The sequence below is a fragment of the Myxine glutinosa genome, chromosome 13, assembly GCF_964187855.1.
Source record: "Myxine glutinosa chromosome 13, kmMyxGlut1.1, whole genome shotgun sequence".
In the NCBI taxonomy this organism is placed as follows: domain Eukaryota; kingdom Metazoa; phylum Chordata; class Myxini; order Myxiniformes; family Myxinidae; genus Myxine; species Myxine glutinosa.
Genome location: NC_136273.1, coordinates 86,551,106 through 86,572,151, shown reverse-complemented (window position 1 = coordinate 86,572,151; position 21,046 = coordinate 86,551,106). Strand labels below are relative to the sequence as shown.

The 21,046-nt window shown below is 45.6% G+C and overlaps 1 protein-coding gene across 1 annotated transcript; it reads left to right on the top strand.

Moving 5' to 3' along the window:
* Positions 1 to 1,597: 1,597 nt before the first annotated feature.
* Positions 1,598 to 20,682, top strand: VMA12 (vacuolar ATPase assembly factor VMA12). The gene is made up of 6 exons (XM_068134756.2): positions 1,598 to 1,919; positions 13,491 to 13,567; positions 14,307 to 14,396; positions 14,764 to 14,806; positions 14,922 to 15,034; positions 19,047 to 20,682. The coding sequence occupies exons 1-6, from the start codon at positions 1,775 to 1,777 to the stop codon at positions 19,140 to 19,142; spliced, it is 564 nt and encodes a 187-aa protein (XP_067990857.1). The 5' UTR covers positions 1,598 to 1,774; the 3' UTR covers positions 19,143 to 20,682.
* The last annotated feature ends 364 nt before the right edge of the window (positions 20,683 to 21,046 follow it).

The following is a 21,046-nucleotide window of genomic DNA, read 5'->3' as shown; positions in this document are numbered from 1 at the left end:
TTTTGGTGAAGATCCAGATACAAGAATTTTCGAAATTTCAAGTGATTCTTCACTATTGAGTGATGGGGCCAAAACGATATATAGCATGATATCCCAAAGAATTGTGGATGACTTGTGACAAAATTAGGTAGACGGATTCGGTTGTTGACAAGAACAAGCCGATTCGATTTTGGTTCAGGTTCGGATCCAGATCCGGGCTATCATTGGGATACAAAATGTAAACCGTTCAGCCTGGTGGAGGTATGTGCTACTCTACGGGTGCTGTTCTAGTTCAGATTGGCAGTTGGCAAAAGTTGTGCATCAAAGCATTTCATCAATATGTTCATTTGCAGTATTTCATCAAAATGATTCAATTTTCTTATTTTTTGGAGTACATAAAGCTATTTCAATGCTGCATTTCACTTGAAGAGGTAAGGAATATTTTAAAATCATTAATATTTTGATAGTGGGAACAACACCTTTTGGTTTTCTAAGTTTAATGAGGCCGAGTGCAGCGAGGTCGTTTATTTCTAATACATTAAACACCCTGCAACCCATGCCTACAGAAAACAGACTTTTTGGATCGCCGACTGCATTTTCCATTCAATCATTATGTAACTTTGTTTAAAATGTATCCATGGGTCGGCGATCCTATGCTGAAAGGTTCATGTCAATTGCTCAAGCGGTTGCAGCGAAAACGGATTTAAAAGTGAATAAAGGCGAGGGTAGAAGGAAACAAAGTGACGTCCTCGGCCGACGTTTCACAACATGGTTTTGGACGGCTATTACTAGTTTATTGAATTTTAGGTACTGTGCAAAATAAATTAAAGTTGTAGAATTGTACTTTATTACCTCTGCCAAAAGGTGGATGGAGGTTTTGTTTTCACCCTTGTCTGTCTTTGTGAACACAGTCTCAAAAAGTTGTGGACGGATTCGGACGAAATTTGCCAGAGATGTAGCATATGTGACGAGGACGAAATGATTAGATTTTGGTGAAGATCCGGATTCGGATCCGGTTACTATAATTTTTTAAGTGATTCTTCACCATTGGGAGATAGGGCCAAAATGAAACATAGCAGGATATCTCAAAAAGTTGTGGATGGATTTGGACAAAACTTGGTGGACCGGTTGGTTGGGTGTCTGGCAAGGACGATTCGATTCAATTTTGGTGAAGATCTGAATATGGATTCGGATATGAGAATTATTTAATTTTCAAGTGATTCTTCACCATTGGGAGATGGGGCCAAAAACGATACATAGCGGGATATCTCAAAAAGTTATGGATGGATTTGGAAGAAACTTGTTGGAGAGGTTGTGTGTGTGACAAGGAAGAATCGATTCAATTTTGGTGAAGAATCCAGATCTAGCCAGTAGAATTTTTAAAGCGATTCTTCACCATTGAGTGAAATGGCCAACCAGGTGGAGGTATGCTCTCGACTGAGGGCCGTTGTAATTACGTATTGCTTTTGTGCTTGTTTCGGCAAATGCATATGAGCCATGACGTTGTCAGTGCCTTATGCTCGTGTAAATTTCAAATATCTTCGATGGAAATGTATCTTCCAGCATTATCAATGTACTTGTATATACATTTGACGCTGGGTGGTGACTGAGACTTGCTGGACAATTTACAATGTGATGGTTGAGGCAGATGCTTTTATCATGAAACTTAAAGTTGGGTAATGTCGAATGATGCTCGTTATTGCCTCCAAGCGGCTTAAATGCTGACAGCGGTTAGTCGGTTAGGGTAACGAAAGAAGAGGTCAGAGTTAGTGGAGAAGGAGGGAACGTTGGAGCCATGGCGACGAGATTGCTGCCCGGACCAGAGCTGCAGTGCCTCGTCGGGGCGTATGTTCGTCCCTGCACGACCGATGACCCACCACAGGCACAACCTATACCCTTCTCGGAAGTTCGCCGCACGTTTTCCGCAATGCGGAGCCGAGGTACTGTAAATGTCCCAAGCTTTTTCCTCGTCTCTTCCCTCAGTATTCCTTCCTTTTCCCCTCTGTCTCTATCTTATCTCTTCTTCTCTTCCCTTTCTCGGTTTTTATCCGTTTAGCGACCCCTCCCCAAATGCGTATGTAATAGGTGGATGGATGACAGGCGAATGGTTTTTCACACTACATCGACAATGACACAATCTGTCCGTTCATTGAATGAACCGTTCTCATGCGGTGTGCACAATATCCATTTGATTCTGTGGTGATTGAAGGCAAAGGCTCAACTACTCTGGTCAGTCATATCTTTTTCTTTTCTTTTTTTTGTATACAGAGTCGAGGCTCGTGAAAGAGCTAACATTTATCAAACAAACAAATCAAACAAACAAGCAAACAAAGTATATAAGAAGGGGAGCGGTCGACAAGATGGGGAGAGAAGGGGAGGAAGCACACAAACACAACATTTGAGAGCAGGGACATCGGGAGATGTGTGGGAGGGAGAGGGCCTGGGGGGAGTCAGGATAGGTATAAAATGCAAGGACACCAAGGACTTCCAGGAAAGAAGTCGGCACCTCAAAAAAGTGGATTTGGGGTGAAATTAGCGGGGGTAGAAAAGATCAAGGTTTTGGATTGGGGAAGATAAGAGATGGTGGCGAACAGCCGTTTTAAAGACCTGGAGGGAGGAGTGGGATTGAAGAGAGTGAGGGAGATTGTTCCAGAGGTGGGAGAAAAGAGGAATGAAGGAGTGGAGGTGAGCAGAGAGTCTTGATTTTAGCAGTTTAACCATAAGAGGGTTGCAGGCAGATCTTGTGCGACCTGTAGGAATATTTGGGGGACAGAGAGAGCTGGGGGAGCAAGGCCGGAGAGGAGTCGGTAGAAGACGGAAAGACCACCAACCTGCCTGCGGTGAGTAAGTGAAAGGCCCTCGGAGATAGCGTCATCGCGGGAGATTCCAATGATTCTGAACGCTTTGGTTTCAACAGCGTGAAGGCGAGCTAGGTGTGAGGCAGGAGCACCAGCCCAGAGGGGAGAGCAGTACTCCATTGAGCTGCGGATGAAAGCCTTGTATGTGGTGAGGAGCTCAGGTGTGCCAAGGAAGGACTTCGCACAATGGAGGATGCCCAGTCGGCGACTGGCTTTGGAGGCCAGCTTGGAAATGTGGTTAAGATGGTTGAGATTCGGTTGAGACCGCCAATAAACCGCCTAGTTTGGATTCATGACCATTTCAGTTACACGAGAACATAAAACCCATCACTTCGCTGACGGGAACACCAATCTTGTACATAATAAATAGATTTATGTACGCATGTGAGTGGATTTTTTGAGGTCATGTGCGTCCCTCCCTGCATGAAGCACCATGGCGCATCAGTCTCCTCACTTGTGGACAATACACTGCAGATAGTAGTCATTTTCATGGAATCCGTGACCATTATGTTCCGACCTTTTTGTTATTGTTCTACATACCTTGAACTATTTCGAAACTAGAACGGCACTCTTCGAAGTCACGACATCGACTGATATACCTGCGCCCACATTATTACATAATACTTGTATCAAGTTTGATTTAAATCCTTTCAGCTATGCCCAAGTTAGCACATTTTTACCTGACATGACTTCTGACCTTTGACCTATTGACCCCAGAATCTGCATATGGCGATCTGTGAAGTTCACGTTCAGAAAGTAGAAACCATCATGGCATGTTCCGCCGCCTCTCTTCCCCGCCACAAAATAAACTTTAAACAACATTGTTAATGTTTCCTTCATTGTAAAAACTACCAAATCAACAGTTAAAAGGATTTTGAGCCGATAGCTGTTACGGCCTTGGCAAGATCGATGGAGACAACGATCTGTTAGTGTATTCACCGCCCAAATAGCTATGTGGAATTCTCTTATGTAGAGATTAAATGTCGTTTGAACTTTGGCCGTAGTCATTATTTACTTTTAATGATGTTTATATACGAATGATGTTTAATGATGTTTATATTGGCTTTGGGTCGTCCTTTCCACATATCTCGTGGGATTGTAAGTTGGAGAGACGGCCGTGATGGCGGGGAGCGAGGGGGTTGGAATTATCTCAAGCAGGGATTCAACCCGTGTCCTCATAAAAGGTCTTTGTCCGAGGTCACCGAGTTCGATCGGTGCAGCTGTGCAGCAATCGGTGCAGCCGTTTGTGTGGCACCCGGGAAAACAACATCGTCACAATGAACGTTATGCGAACACGAATGTTATGCGGGAGTCCAAATCTGAGAATGCTGGAGACCAAAGCTGAAATTGGGAAAACTAAATAGCCTATTTTACTCCTGGAGATCCCAGGATTACCCACCCAAAATATCGTTGCAATCGGTTCAGCAGTTATTACGGTAGCTTTGAACGAACGGACAGACAGACAGACAGACTGACGGACATTTGGTGAATTATAGTAAGATTAAATTCCTTACTGTACATTTTCTCTGTTGTGTCTTGTTTGCATGATGGGTCCGAGAATAAACCCATGTGGCTTTTGTCCGTGCAGGTAAGCATTTTGGTCCCGTCCCGCGCGCGGCTTGCAAAGCAGGGAGATAAAGACTGACCGGCTATCCGTCCAAGGCTGATTTTCATCAGCCGCAGACTTGACAGTACATTATAAACAAAATTATACAAATTTCCTTTTTTTATTTTCATGTGTAGTGCCTGACATCGCCAGCAAGTAGACATCCGTAAGTATCTGGAATCACATTTCACACCAAGTCATCAACCAACAAGATCGCCAAGCAAGCCTTTGGCCTTCATCATATAATAAGTCATTACCGCTGTTCATACTATCATTTCTATTGCATGATTTTCTACATTGCAAAAGGCCTTTCATCTCATTGCACACATTGGCCATTTCGATGGTCGGCGGCAGTGGTTATGACTTATTATTGTATGATGAAGAAGGCCACAGGCTTGCTTGGCGATCTTGTTGGTTGAGGACTTGGTGTGAAATGTGATTGAGCTGCACACTTGGGGCTGAATTTATGAAAGGCGTTTAGCGAGCGTCTTGCTAACACACACACACCAAACTCTTAAATGCTGACAAAAACATCGTTGTACGTGCACAACTAATCACCGTCTAAATAGCAATTTACGAAGGGAGAGAAACAGCTGATTAGCCTGTGAAACCCCGCCCATATCTCCAACATCCAATTGAAATGATGCATGCATAGAATCACAGCGCCACAAACAATTGTTGGAGGAGATTTTGCGCATTGCTCCTCATCGTAGGTTGAATCAGGTCATCTTGCACTAGATTCAGGAGCCAAAGAAATGATTCCTTCGAGAGTCTAACTCCAGACAAATTTGATATTGTCGTACTTCTCCAGAGGATTGCATCTATCCTCGAAGATTCTCAATGCACGTCGGCAAACTGCCATATTCCTACCCTCTTCTGCCTCCTCTTGCACGTCTATATCCACCGTCCCATGTTAGCTACCAATTATTATAAGCCGTGCAATGCTCGCTTCAAGGCCTTAAGCGCACTCTTAAACATGCCCTCGCCGATGTGTAAAAGCTTTTGTTATTTAAACACTTGTGATAAGGTTTTGAACCACATTAGATAATCACTCTTCGGCAATTGGCAACTAACTTTGAACGAGTGATCATTGCACGATTAACGATTATAAATTTGGCCCTAAATGTTTTTATTGCCCAAACTACCACCACTGCTGCTGTTTACAATGCCTGAGACTTGTTCAGTATGACAGCAACACAACCCTTTAGAAACAGTGTGACGGACATAGAGCACACAAAATATTACATTTAGTCATACGTCTTCAAGCACCATTGATGTGGAGGCCATGATGTTGGACTGACCCTCACCCCTCACCGCTGATTGGTCGGACGAAGCCTTCGCGGTGGATTTTTCTGGGAAGGGGCAGGAGGCGAGAATTTGTGCATCACTGTCACTTTATGATTGATGGCTGCCTGTGAAAGGAAGGCTCAATGATGTCCTTTGAGTTGGATTCTCCGCTAGTGGCATGATGTTGAAATGTTCATGGTGTTGGCGGGAAATGGTTCGGATCCAGGATGAAGAAAGGAAAAGTGCGTGTATTTAAGCTAACTAACATTCACAATGTATATCTATCCACATGAATACGATATATCTATATATATTGTTACGGACCGCGGATAAGATGTTGTGTTTGCCGAGCGGATGGCACCACGGCCGAACAGTTGCCCCGACTAACCCGATTCCCGAACGTTGGCCGGATCGCACCACAGATATTCAATATGGAAAAGACAAAAGCGACACGGATGTGAAGAAGAAGAAGAAGAAAACCAAAAGGTTGGAAATACTACTAAATTTATTCCTACTATTTACATGCTCAAAAAAACCAAGGAGAAGGAAGGATAATAAAATAAAATAGACAGAGGGACGGACCAGAAGGACACAGTGCAAATTCCTAGCTTACCTACAGTCTTAATTAACCCAAAGACAGAACAAACAAAACAAACTCATGTACACAAGGATGGAATCATTGGAATAAATGCTGGAAGGAGGACTGGGAAGGTTTAGCTGGGGCAGATGGTTCGGCTTGATCCCGCACGGGACGTCGGGCTGGACCTCGACGGCCACCGATGCCTCCGCAATCTGGTTCCCGCGGGGTAACGGGTCGACGCTGCCTGGTGGAGTCAACGCTGCTTGTGTAACCCAAAGCTGCTGGTTCTCTGGCTCAACTCTTTCTTGGCACGTCTCTCTGTCCAACCACCTTCTTTCTCTCTTGCTTGGTCCAACTTCTGCGAGCAAGGCGACGAATAGCAGGCTTTGTGATTCCCTTAATGTTCTTCGGCAGTACCTTGCGCGCGCGCTTTTATAGCGCCTCCGGCGATCAAGCCGCCGGCCTTTAGGACACGCCCATCGGTCAGCTCGCCTCGGCCCTGATTGGTGGGCACAGGCCCTCTGACCCCGAGCTGAGCACATGCTTAATGGCGGCTATTGGGGTGAAATCAGCAACCCACCGCTGTAACAAACCTGTGCCCCGTGCAGTTGGCAATGGAGGCTTGGAGGGGATGTAATTGGCAATCGAGGCTTGGCAATGATGAAAGGGGAATGTGAAAGGAATCTACTCTATTTCACTTGGTGCAATAGAGTGTCATCTTGATGGAAGAGAAGGCCTTACCCTAATACACATAATAAAGATATAACTATCAACCAGGGGGAAATCTATGATTGGCTGACGTGATTGTTTATGACCTAATTATGGGACGCCCTTTGACCTTTATACATAACTGGAGTAAGGAGGGTCCAGAATAAAGCAATATTTCACAACAATTTACTATACAATACAACACAATAAAAAAAACACAATCCTCATATCCGCAACACTGCACCCTCCTCCTCTTAGGCACGTCCCGGGCCTATAACTTTAATTTAGTGTGACACGTAGGTGTAGTTCCCTCTACTTTTAACCTGACCCTGAGTGCGACAGTTTTAAAACATAAATAAATATGTCCCGCTGCTCCATTGCACCCTGCCTAACAAATTCACGCCCACAGCTAACCGAATTGCGGAATGGTCTTCAAACTATACATTTACGGTGGGGATCATTATTTACAATGGCTTTACTTTATTTACAAAACGTAACCCAGGACCTGTGATTGTTCTTTCTGGGGGGAGACAGTCTGCTCTGCATCGACGCACCATGAAAGCACCAAAACGCACCAACACACCCTCAAGCACCAATCAGTGCACAGTCATCACTGTTCATGAAAATAAAAACAACAACCCCTAACCCTGCAGGTGGTCTCTTGCTCTTCGGCTCCCTCTGCTGGCTATTATTATTTTCCTGGTGTTGTCATCTTCCTTTGCTGGCGGCCTATTTACACTATTAAAATGCACCCAACGTGTCCATTTTTTAAAATTTTATTTATGGCCCACAGGGCCGACTAGTGTGGTTCACCTGTGGGGCAACGGTGCCCTGTGATCAAGGTCCGCCAGCAAGATTTCGGGCCTTCATGGCCGGTTCCAGCAGAGGGGCCATGCCCCAACCCATGGGGTCCATAAGTGGTGCTCGGCCACAGACATGTGGTCCATAATGTGGTGCATCGATGCAGACAGCTGGTTCTGGGAGTTCCGGGCGCACAATGGTGGACTCACGCACGCTCCCCTCGGCGCCCAGTGGCGCACAGGTCCTCATGTGGGAGACAAAAGGGGGGAAAGACAGATGAGCGAGGGGTAAGGTCACAAGGTCACAAAAGTACACATCAAACAAGGCAATGCAAGGCGAAATGCGTACGGAGAGCGAAGTGAGAAAAGCTCGTCCCTTCCATACGTCACCCCCCCTGTCACCTACTCTACCCTTGCCCTTACCCCATATTTACAAAAATCTACACATTTACAAATTCGTCACTACCGTCACGTCTTCCCCATATTTCTTCTATTCCAAATTCGTCACCACAATCCCTCTAGCCAAAATTTGCCATCACCCAATTCATCATCAATCCTCATAAGGAGGAAGAGATGGAACAACAAAGCACAATGTCACACCCACGTCATGATGCGTCTCTCATTCCAAACATTTGCATCAAAAATAATTAAAACATGGCATGGTGTGGAGGTACGTCATCCCAGGTGAGTGGATGCAGATGGTGCGAGGAGACTTCAATCCTAACTATCCTCTAAATGACTTTAATACACTTTACACTACCCGGGGTCTTTCCCTGCCAATCCATTGGCCAACTTACACTATGGGTTCTAAAAACCAATTCCCATTGACCAAACTGTGGTGCTTCTCAATTTGGGGTCTCACTCCCCCGATTCATCTCCCGGTGCCCTTGCACAATTTCCGGGCTGGGTCGTGTAGCTCTCCCAGCAGGTCTACCCACCTGCACACCTCCACCACTGTAGTTGCCACCCGAGCTTACCTGCTCCTTACCTAACCTATCTAACTGGGGAAGGCCCCTCCTGGCTCTGTCACCCCTCGGTGCCCTCTGGCACTGGGCTACCCGGGTCCGTCCTCCGGATCCTCGGGCCCCATCCACAACAACGACTACCGGCTCCCGGAGCCCACCTGCGGCCTCACCTGGCCGACATCCTCACAGTGGTGGAGTGCCCAAACCAACTACACACACTAACAGGCTACACGCCCAGCCATTTCCACAACACTAATGCACCCATCCAAATACCATTCTTTCACCCGCACCACAGATGCCAATATCCAACCACAATTTACCTGTACCTTCTACCTAACACTTACACTACCCTCCCCGGGTATTCGTGATGGGGGTCCATCCTTCCCCCATTCACACCTTCGCACCATCCACTCCACTCCACAGTTTCCATCATACTCACTCCACGACCATCCATTCCAATACTCCATATACTCCATACCATTTATTCCACACAACCATTCTCCATACCTCTGTTTTTGCACACCTGTGCAATCTTACCTGGTGCCACCTGCACCCTCCTTCCTTCCTGGACCATTTGGTCAGCACAACTCACATCACTATCACTCACTCATACACTGCTCCATCCACCTGTCCAGTTGCACACCCGTGCAATCACACTACAACTCACAATCATTTACTCATACCCTGCTCAATACACTTCCAATCCTCAAACACACGGCATCATCTGCACTACCTGTTGCCCTGCTAACTTAGTGCTCCCCGTCTTCCCTTTAAACTAAGCACATACCACGTCATTATCATCCACTCTAATCTACCTGCGTCCCCACTACAGGTATCATTGTCACTAACTAATCTTAACGTTACCTATTGTCATCTTCTCTAGATCCCTACACATTACCCAAACCCTCCCGGGCTAGTTTTCACTGCCATAAACCCCATAACTAGTGCTCCTTTGCCCCCGCTGTGAGAGATGGCAGAGTTGCCATCCCACCACATCGGGCCTCTTCTACTATAAATTTTGCTCACCAAATTCCAGCCAATTAAAAATTTGCCAATCAGCTGCCAATCACTCTACCACTACCAATCATCACTCTGCCAATCCTTTGCCAATCATTAAATTTCGCTTTTTAATTTCGGGTCCAAAACACTATCATCATCATCATCACAGTCCGCTATATCCTAGCCTCGGTGCGTCATGACATCATTAAACTCGGCTTCGCAAAGCCGAGCAATGAATTTGGGTGGTTTGGTCGCCTGCAGCTTGAATCCGTCCGGCATTCACGACTCTGGGGAGGAGGCATGCTCGGGCCGAGGTTCCATGCATCATCGCGGCTCGGTACCTTGCGGTCCCGGGCCCGATGGTTGAGGCTCGCCCGGTCGGAACCCCGTCCCCACGAGGGGGCACCGTCCCGCTTCCTCCCACTCGCCCTTAAACCGGACCGGTCGCCTCGCCCGACAAGGCCCGGACTCGACCGTGCGGTGCGGGGCCAAGCCCGAATCGGCAACGACGCTTCGAAGAGAAGCGACGCAGTATCAATCCGCGCCGGGCCTGGCATCCAACAAAGCGCACCGCGCCCCGAGTGCTCGCATCGGCTATCCGTCGCCCTAAACGCTAACCCGTCCAACGTCGATGCTTTACTCGCATGCCCACACGCACACGCGACCCTTTTGACCCTCACAAAACCCGGCGTTCCAAAGCCGTCCGTACATTCCACCAACGCACTCCCTGTTACACACCACACCTCTCGCGCACACTCTTGCGCACACTCGCCGTTCGCACACTTCGGTCCACACCTCTCCTCCGTTACGTCCTCCGTAACACTCACCATGGGCGTGCACTCTTGCATCCACCCACTACCGCGCTCCGATGTGCTCCCTCGCACTCGCGCTACCAGCAACTCAGGTGTGCTTTCTCGCACACCCTCGCCGTTCATCCCATACGTGCATCCTCGCACCCGCTCCACCACCAACTCACTCCTCGTGTCACACTCCGTACACCCCGACGTGCATTCTCGCTCGCACTCGGTTTCACTCCCACACTTTATAACACACCCACTCGCCGACGCACACTTTTTTTTCACACGCGTGCCATTTCCACTCACACGGGATCCTTCACCAACACCCGGGTGCTTCCTCGATCCCAATCGCGCGACAATTCTCTTGTCGTCAAACATCCTCCTGCAAAATCTCCCCGCACAATACACAGCACGACTCACCTGGGGGATTCCCTTCTCCACGCGCACCTGCAAATCTTTATAAGGATTAAGCACAGCATCGTGATGTGAGCAGGGACTTTGAGCATAATCCATTTCTCCCTCCGACTGTTGCTCTTCTACGTCTGTCGTTTCTACAATTTTAATTCCCAGCACTTTTTCTTTATTCCCCACGACGACCGTTGGCTTTATTAAAATTCCCTCTTCCACCTCAACGGTCGCCGGCTGCCCCATACCCCGGGTCGCGATGTCTACACCCGTCATTTTACCTGCGCTTTCCTCCGCCTCGCTCAACCAGCGCTTCTCGACCCGCGTTACCTCCTCGTGCACCCTTGGGACCCTCTCGCCTACCATGCGATCCATGGTCTCCCCACATTTTTGCATGCGGTCACCCATTCTGTCCCCAATTTTGCCGATTCGCTCCATTTTGCTTCCTAGCCTCTCGATTTGATTTCCTAGTCGCTCCCCCATTCTGTTTTCCAATCCTCCGATTTGGTTTCCCAATTGCTCACTATTCTTGGCCATAAGGGCCTCCATTTGCATCATAAAAAGGTTCAAATCCACCGGTGCTGCCACGGTCGCGGCCGTGGCGACATTTGGCGCCGCCGTAACCACGTGCGCGAGAGCGCCATTTTGCGCGCCTGAAACCTCCTCAACCACCTCCTCATTGCCCTCCTCCACATACATTTCCCCGAGGTCCTGGGTCGATTCTACCCCGTCTATCTCTCCCACCGACACCCCGTCGCCTTGACCAGCCATGGCGCGATTTCAAAATTCGGGTTTTTCTTTAAAACAAAACAAATTTTGGCAGCTCGTAATTTTGAGCGCGTTAAGCGCGCTTCGGGTCCGACCCCGCTCCCGACACCAATTGTTACTGCCAATAGTACAATTGGTGTTCCAAAATTTGGGCGAAATAAATTTAGTCCCAGGTCCGAATCCGACACTCCTGACACCAATTGTTACGGACCGCGGATAAGATGTTGTGTTTGCCGAGCGGATGGCACCGCGGCCGAACAGTTGCCCCGACTAACCCGATTCCCGAACGTTGGCCGGATCGCACCACAGATATTCAATATGGAAAAGACAAAAGCGACACGGATGTGAAGAAGAAGAAGAAGAAAACCAAAAGGTTGGAAATACTACTAAATTTATTCCTACTATTTACATGCTCAAAAAAACCAAGGAGAAGGAAGGATAATAAAATAAAATAGACAGAGGGACGGACCAGAAGGACACAGTGCAAATTCCTAGCTTACCTACAGTCTTAATTAACCCAAAGACAGAACAAACAAAACAAACTCACGTACACAAGGATGGAATCATTGGAATAAATGCTGGAAGGAGGACTGGGAAGGTTTAGCTGGGGCAGATGGTTCGGCTTGATCCCGCACGGGACGTCGGGTTGGACCTCGACGGCCACCGATGCCTCCGCAATCTGGTTCCCGCGGGGTAACGGGTCGACGCTGCCTGGTGGAGTCAACGCTGCTTGTGTAACCCAAAGCTGCTGGTTCTCTGGCTCAACTCTTTCTTGGCACGTCTCTCTGTCCAACCACCTTATTTCTCTCTTGCTTGGTCCAACTTCTGCGAGCAAGGCGACGAATAGCAGGCTTTGTGATTCCCTTAATGTTCTTCGGCAGTACCTTGCGCGCGCGCTTTTATAGCGCCTCCGGCGATCAAGCCGCCGGCCTTTAGGACACGCCCATCGGTCAGCTCGCCTCGGCTGATTGGTGGGCACAGGCCCTCTGACCCCGAGCTGAGCACATGCTTAATGGCGGCTATTGGGGTGAAATCAGCAACCCACCACTGTAACAAACCTGTGCAGTTGGCAATGGAGGCTTGGAGGGGATGTAATTGGCAATCGAGGCTTGGCAATGATGAAAGGGGAATGTGAAAGGAATCTACTCTATTTCACTTGGTGCAATGGAGTGTCATTTTAATGGAAGACAAGGCCTTACCCTAATACACATAATAAAGATATAACTATCAACCAGGGGGAAATCTATGATTGGCTGACGTGATTGTTTATGACCTAATTATGGGACGCCCTTTGACCTTTATACATAACTGGAGTAAGGAGGGTCCAGAATAAAGCAATATTTCACAACAATTTACTATACAATACAACACAATAAAAAAAACACAATCCTCATATCCGCAACAATATATATATATATATATATATATACACACTTAATAGTAAAACAGAACATCAAGGCATAACTGTCTTTAATCTATTTGGATGTGCTTTGTCCTCGCAAACATGATAATACTTATTATTATTCTGTAGTTCTGCTCTGCCATGATCCTCGACAATCGTCAACTGTGTAAATTGCTCATGTCACTTTTGGTCTGCAAGCTCCTGACAGATGCATGAATGAATGATCGTTTTAAGGCCATTTTATTGCATAAACATTATCGCATTAAGATGCATAAAGAACCGAAAAACAATTGTCATTATGTTGTCACCGTTTGTCCATCTAATCTCTGCTGACAGGCGAGCAAGTATATTTACACGAGTTGCTCACAGGAAGTGAAATCGTTTTGGATGCGCCGCCACCACCCCCTCCACCGGTGAGAAGCTCGGGAAGAGCAATGACGTCATCCGTTTGGTTTTGTGTAACGGTTAAAAAAATGTTAAATTAGCAGTAATCGTCAAATTAAACCCATCACCCCTCATGTATGGAGAATACAGTGCAGAGCGGAAGAGGGTAATTCTGCCATTTTTGCGTGCGTAATAAATAGATTGTATAGTGTTTTGACCGACAGGTTTTCAGAGAAAATAAATAAATAATTAACTTTCACCCTTTAAAAACCGTGCGAATAAATGCAGCTCCTTTTCTCACCTGTGTTGCAAGTCGAGCGACCTACTGTGTGATGCTTTACAAGGCGGTGTATAATCGGAAATACTGTTTGATAGGGAGATGTATTACTGTTGTATGGATAAAATGGAAATGTCAAAAGAAAGAGTATTGAATATAGCAAGCTTTTTCTGAATCTAATCAATATGAGAAACGGGATTGAATGAGGCTCGGCATTATTATAAGTGAAGAAGAAGATGGAATAAGAGTTTTTGTTTAAATGCAAATTGAAACCGGCCTATCTATCCTCACCTTACTCAACTATATCATAGTTTTCAGATTGCTTAGTATCTGATTGATAAAAAGATGTCGATCATAATTGATGGCGAACATACGCACGGCGTATAAATCCCCTATTTGTTGACGGCTGCACGCACGCAGGCACACCGAGACCGTGCTCCTTTTATATTATAGATGCGTGATGCTGACGTCGTCTTGACCTCTGCCTTTAGGATCCATCACTTCAAGCAAGATTGGAAAAATTGCGTGCGAGGCAAGCTGCCAAGGAGTACCGAAGCATGACGCGTAACGTGGATTGCAGAGCAAGTTGCTTCTTTACTTACCTGTTATCCTCACCCTGTACCCAAGGGAATGCAGAGGCTATCGTAATCGGTCTGTGTTTCAGTGCGCGAGTCTGAATCCAGATATACTTTCATATAGATCGTTCATTCTCAGATCTACTGTAATCTATATAACCCATTGAGTATCTGCATTGTTGCATGCTCGGTCTTGGTTGTTTTTGTAGCTCGTTTCACTGTGGGGCTTTTTTGTTTTACTTAGTACCCAACTACGTAATGCTTTGTCAGATTTTAATTGACTATTTTATCTCAGATTATCTATTTAATATTGTAATGCTTATTTTGTTAAATTTTTGAAAACTTTTGTTTCTCATTTGCTGCTTCTGCCCAGGCTCTCCAAAAACGAGGCCTCTTTGGTGAACTGAGCCAAGAAGGTCAGACCGTAGATCAGCATGTAACCATTTATTCAGCCTTTAATTGCCTTGTGCTGTTCTGCTTGAAATAGTGCTCCAATGTGAAGCTTTGCTGGTCTGCGTGCCATGTTTACAGCGGCTCCGTTCCGTGTTGTGCTGCTTACGAGTGTGAACTTCCTCATTTCTGTGGCTGCTACCTTTGCGTGTACGTTTCTCATCTCCAACTACCTCTTCACGACTCCTACCATCGTAAGTTTGCTCACAGATCCAAGCACATTGTTTGCGTTGCTGGTCTAAATGTTTTTAATGACGTAAACACAAACCCACAAACGAAAAGTTATTGTTCCTCTCTAATACCATCTACGAGGCCTTTATGCGCATCTTGATGGAGTGTTGCTCTTCCCTCAGGGCTGGTGCCCCTACCTCACACCTTGGTTTTGGATGGGGGATGACTTGTGATTGTGGTGAACAGCTGTCTTGAAGACCTGGAGGGACGAATCAGATTGAGAGTGTGGAAGGTGGTTCCACGGGCAGGAAAAAGTAGTAAATGAGTGGCGGTGAGCAGTGGTTGTGGATTTTTCTCCAACAGCCTAATCTCAAATCACCAACTTGGATTCAGACGAGGTCACTCCTGCTCTGGATCCAAGTCCCCAAACGCAACAAAAAAATGTCCCCAAACCTTGGACTTGATGCTTCTACTCACCCAACACTGTATGGAGGCCCTCAATGTCAGACACGAGATCAGGGCCGTCTCTCTGGACATATGTCGTGCTTTCGATCCAGCCTGGCATCCTGCCTTGCTCTCCAAACTCTGCCTATGGCATCCAATGTAAACTCCACACATGGCTAACTGACTTCCTCTGCTCTTGTAGCCAACGTGGGGCTCTCAACAGAATCCTTTCATCTCCTTTCACTTTCAAGGCTGGACTGCCCCAATGTAGTGTTCTGGGCCCTGTCCTATTCCCCATCTTCATCAATGATCTCTCTGACTCTGGAAAATCCCCTTTATATATTCGGTGTACTGAAAAGTGATGTCGTTTTTAAACGAGGAATACACAGCTTTAAAAACATTACTTTCCGGTACACCTAATATTTGCCAATGACTCTTCTGTGACATCCCTCATCCTTTGGACAGGCAGGCTGCAGCCTTCCTTCTCTTCAGACCTTGAAAAAATCACAAGCTTCTCAAACACTTGGAATATGTCTTTCAATCCTCACAAATCTCACATTCTCACGATCTCTCTCCAAAAGGACTGTCTAGCAAACCCTCATATCTACTTTCTTAACAATCCTCTTGAGGAAGTTCAGTCATTGAAACTCCTGGGTCTCACTATCAGCCATGATCTTTCTTGGGCAAACCACATTTCAAAGTTGGCCTCTAAAGCCAGCCACCAACTGGGCATTCTCCGTCGTACAAAGTCCGTCCTTGGCACACCTGAACCCTTATCCACCTACAAGGCTTTCATCCGTAGCTTGATTGAGCACTGCTCTCCTCTCTGTGCTGGCTCCCCGACCTCACAACTTGCTCAGCTTGACACCTTGGAAACCAAGGCCTTCAAGATCATTGGAATCTCCTGGGATGAAGCTGAGTCTGTGGGCCTATCACTTTTCCATCATAGACAGGTCGGTGGTCCATCTTCTACCACCTTGCACACTCTGCTCTTTCCATGCTTTGTGCCCCCAGGTTTCTGTGGGGCTCACACGGTCCATCATCAACCCTGTTCTGGTGAAACTACTTAAATGCAGGATCACTGCTCACCTTCACTCATTAGTTCCTCTTCCCCCCCCCCCGCCCCCCCCCCCCCCACATGTGGAAGTGTGGAACCAACTTCCACATTCTCTTGAATCTCATTCTTTCCGCCAGGTGTTTAAGGCGACTGGACACCACCACCTCAGTTCATCCCCAATCCAAAACCATGGGCTTTTCCACCCCCGTTAACAACTCCCCACCCCCACCCGTGCCCTCCTCCCTCGCAATTTCCAGTTTTTCCTTTCTAAGAGTTTCCTTCTGTATCCATCCTGTCCTCCCCACACCCATTGTGTTGTCCAAGTCTCCCTCTCTTTTATCCTTCCATTCAGCTGTTGGTGTTTCTCCCCCACCCCCGTGTACTGTTCCTTTCGTACCGTTGTGTCCTGATCCATTCTGCGTTCTAGTTCTTCCACGAGCCTTGACTTTGTACACAAACCACACAGAATGTAATTTGAAGAATATCCGGTAAGTTTTAAACTGGTTACTTACACCACCGAAGGTGAGGGGAGGTTATGTTTTCACCTCTGTCTATTTATGATCAAGATATCTCAAGAAGTTGAGGATTGATTTGGATTAAATTTGATGGACAGGTTGGGTGTGTGACACGGACGAATCGGTTCGATTTTGGTGATTATATGAATACAGATTTTGTTGTTGATAAACTTATTAATCTTGGTGTTGACCATCTATTATCCCATGGATTTGTAGTTTTTTATCCAATATAAGTCAGGCTGTACGGTACAACGGGGAAGTTTCCACGTGGGAAATAACCAATGCTGGGGTTCCTCAAGGCACAAAAATTGGTTTGGTTGCTTTATTGCCCATGATAAATGACTTTGTTTCTGGTTATCCTGAAGTTTCACACAAGTATGTTGATGACGTGACCTTTTGTCAAACTTATAGTGACACTGAACAAACTAGTCGTATGCAGCAGCAACTTGCCGGTCTCCAAGAATGGTCATTTAAAAACGATATGAATCTTAACACTAGTAAATGCCGTCATTATTACATATTTTCAAAGACTTCTGGCAGAGGGGCCTAGTCTTCATATTGGAGACTCAGCTATTAATCAAACAGATTGTGTCAAACTGTTAGGCATCCATGTGCAAGAAAACCTGAAATGGGACACAAGTTCAGGCCATGTGTTAAACCTTCAACAGAAAACTCTACTTTTTGCGGAAACTGAAACGTTGTAATATCCAAGTTTCTGATTCAATAACAGTATATTTACAGTATGTTAGACCCACTTTGGAATATGCGTCACCCACATGGTTTTGTGGCTTAAATAAAGCCCGGAAGGAATGTTTGGAGAAACTGCAACGGAAAGCGTTTCGTATAATTCTCTCCAGTGACTTTTGTAGAACCAAATATTGTGCAGACATTTGTCAGGTACTTGATATTCCTGTTCTTTCTGAGAGGCTCGAACAGCTCTCCCTCAATTTTGGAATGTACTTTTAAAATCAAACATACACAGAGATTGGCTCCCCCCACCGAGGAACAATAACTTAAGGAGTTCTGGCATGTTATCTACTATTAGATGTTGAACCAACCACTGCAAGTGCTGCCCATCCCCTTTTTAACCTCCCTTTGAATAAGAATTGGATGAGGTCCTTGTGTTAATGAGTTTGACGCCTGTTGTGTTTTGTTAGAAATCTGTGTTTTGTATTTTCTTGGTTTGGACGGCTAATCCTATGTATTTCCTATTTTTTGTTTGAGCCATTTTATTTTTTTGTTCTTATCTCTGTAGTATTTGTAAATTGACTAATTCAGCCTATCGCTGTGCAAGTCTTTTTGGAATAAACCGATTTTTGATTGATTATTGAGATCTGAACACGGTAATTTTTAAAAGTTATTCTTCACCATTGAGTGATAGGGCCAAAAACGATACATATCATGATATTTCAAAAGGTTATGGACGGATTATGACAAATGTAGGTGAATGAGTTGGTTCGGCGACAAAAAACAAGCGACTCGATTTTGGTTCTGGTCCGGATCCAGATCCGGCCTATCAGTGGGATACAAAACATAAACTCTTGAGCCTGGCGATCTACTGAGTGCTGTTCCAGTTGCTAATTTATTCAAATGTTTTATCCTACTTTTTATTTGTAACTGGATGAGTCATCGGAAGAAGCTGCTGTTCTTGGAAGTGTCATCTTTATCCCAGGGACCTTCAGTTGATGAAGTCCATCATTTGAACTGTCCACCAATGCAGCCCGACACAAACCTCGACCAAGTCTAGTAGTCTCAAGTTGCAAGAGTGTCGTTATTATCACTGGAGATTGTTCTTGTAATATCGCGAGAATCCAAAATGCAGTCCTTCCCCAAACAAAGTGGTGATGCCGAGTGTACATTTTACAAAACGGTGTCTGCACAGTGCTTTGTTGGACCTGGTACACCCAGGAAATGTTTAAAGTTGGTCGGTTCGCTTCATATTCAACTGATGTTGCTTGCAAATGGAACTTTTGCTTTGCTCACCCAGTTGTTTCCATTTTTCCATCCTTTCCCAATCAGCCCTTGATTATTGGAATTGTGTCGGCAACACTCGTCGGGCTGGCTGAACTCTACGGTCTAGCCAAGATATCCGCAGGAGACGATGGTGGCCTATGACCACGAGTCGTGCTCTGCGAATCGGTGGGATTTATCGATGCATCGTTGCTTATACGCCATAAAGCATCGACTCGGTTTGCCAGTCTCTGCAGGGAATTCTGGTACACAATGAACACGAAAAGACTTTGAATCAATCAAAGCCTTTACATCTCTCTGTACCTGTGTTATATAACAGCCAAATGAGGTCACACTTGGGCTTATAAGCACTCTATTAAATGGTATTTGGTGGAGAAAGAGGCGAGGGGTGGAGAGGAAAGTGGACGGGTGGAAATGCCACTTGTGTTTGCATTAATTTTAAGTACGAGTAATTACTAAACAAATTAACTGATGTAATTATAGCATTCAAAACTCCTTTGTCTGTCCTCATAAGCAATGTTTTATCATCAATTCGGTGAGCTTCTTTGGACATGATTTGGTGTGAACTTGGGTAACCAATCTGATATGTGCATTGTGCTTTCTCTCCTTACATGAAATATATATTTTATTTTGTTTGATGCCGTGTAATATATTTGTTGTGTTCATGATGCTTTACCTTTATTATATTCATTAATTCAAGCTTGAAGCCATTCCCAGGCCGGTGTGTGCACAAAAAGGTGTGCTTGCTGTTGGTTGAGCCGTGTACATGAGGTTGGTATTGTTGAAAAATGAACTATTCATAAATTAATTGCAAAGGCAAATGGAGCTTGCTTGCTGCTCGGTGTCACTTGGACTCTTCGAGTCTTAGATGACCGAACATGTGGTGGTTTGAGGTTGGTTAAGACCAGACCTGTTCAGAAACATGCTGGGATCGATTATTACAAGCACACAACTCAAACTTGCAAATACGTACATTATAGCACGTTCCCCTCGTCACATGCAGTGGGAGATGGGATTTTGCAATCGCGTCTGTCTGTCCAGAGCTTGTCATCAAATTTTCATGCCTGGTGTTGGCTTAGCGGTTAGGGTGCCGGCTTGGGATCCTAGGATCCTGGGTTCTAATACCGGTCGATCGCCGAATTAACGCCAGAGGGGTTGACTCAGCCTGTCATCCTTCGGAGGTCGGCAAATTGAGCACCAGTTCACTGGTAATTCCCTGTGTGTCGCAAGAGGCGACGAACAGAGTTGGCAGCAGGAAGAGCATCCGGCCATAAAACATTGCCTCAAAAAGGGGACCATTGTGTCCGAAAAGGGCCAACCCCTGCTCTGCGGGGAAAAATGGCCTCTAAAGGTTGTCTCGTCATCAAATTTTCAAGAAACCTTTTATTCTGAATATGGGGAAAAAAAAATTCGGTCAAATTGTGAAAGGCTGTAAATAGTCATAGTGACTATATCTAGGCCTAATTAGCCCTGTTGCAGCACATCAAGCACAAGACGGCCGGTTTTCTTTAAAAAAAAAAAAAAAAATCATCGCTTGCATGTTTATTTATTTACCATTGAGCTTGTGTGTCTGTCCAGGCCATAACATTTTTACCAATTGAGCTTTTGTCATCAAATCTTCAACAAGCCTTTATTATGAGAATATAGAGAACACAAATGAATAAAATGTACAATTTTTTTTAAACTGTCATTTTTGTCAGGTTTAGTTTGAGTATAAAACGGATGCGGACGGGGCTTTGCATTTTCAAATGCTTTCTAGTTACCTCCGCCCCCGAAGTTGGATGTAGGTTATGTTTTTACCCCTGTCTGTCTGTCAGCATGGGATCCTATCCCAAGCAGGTGAACAGGATATCTCAAAAAAGTTGTGGATGGATTCGGACAAAATTTGGTGGAGATGTGTGTGTGTGTGACAGACAAATTGATTCGATGTTGGTGAAGATCAGAATATGGAACCAGATACGAGACTTTTTAAAAAGTGATTCTTCACCATTGAGTGATATATATATATATATATATATTGTTACAGACGTGGCTTGGATGTTATTTAC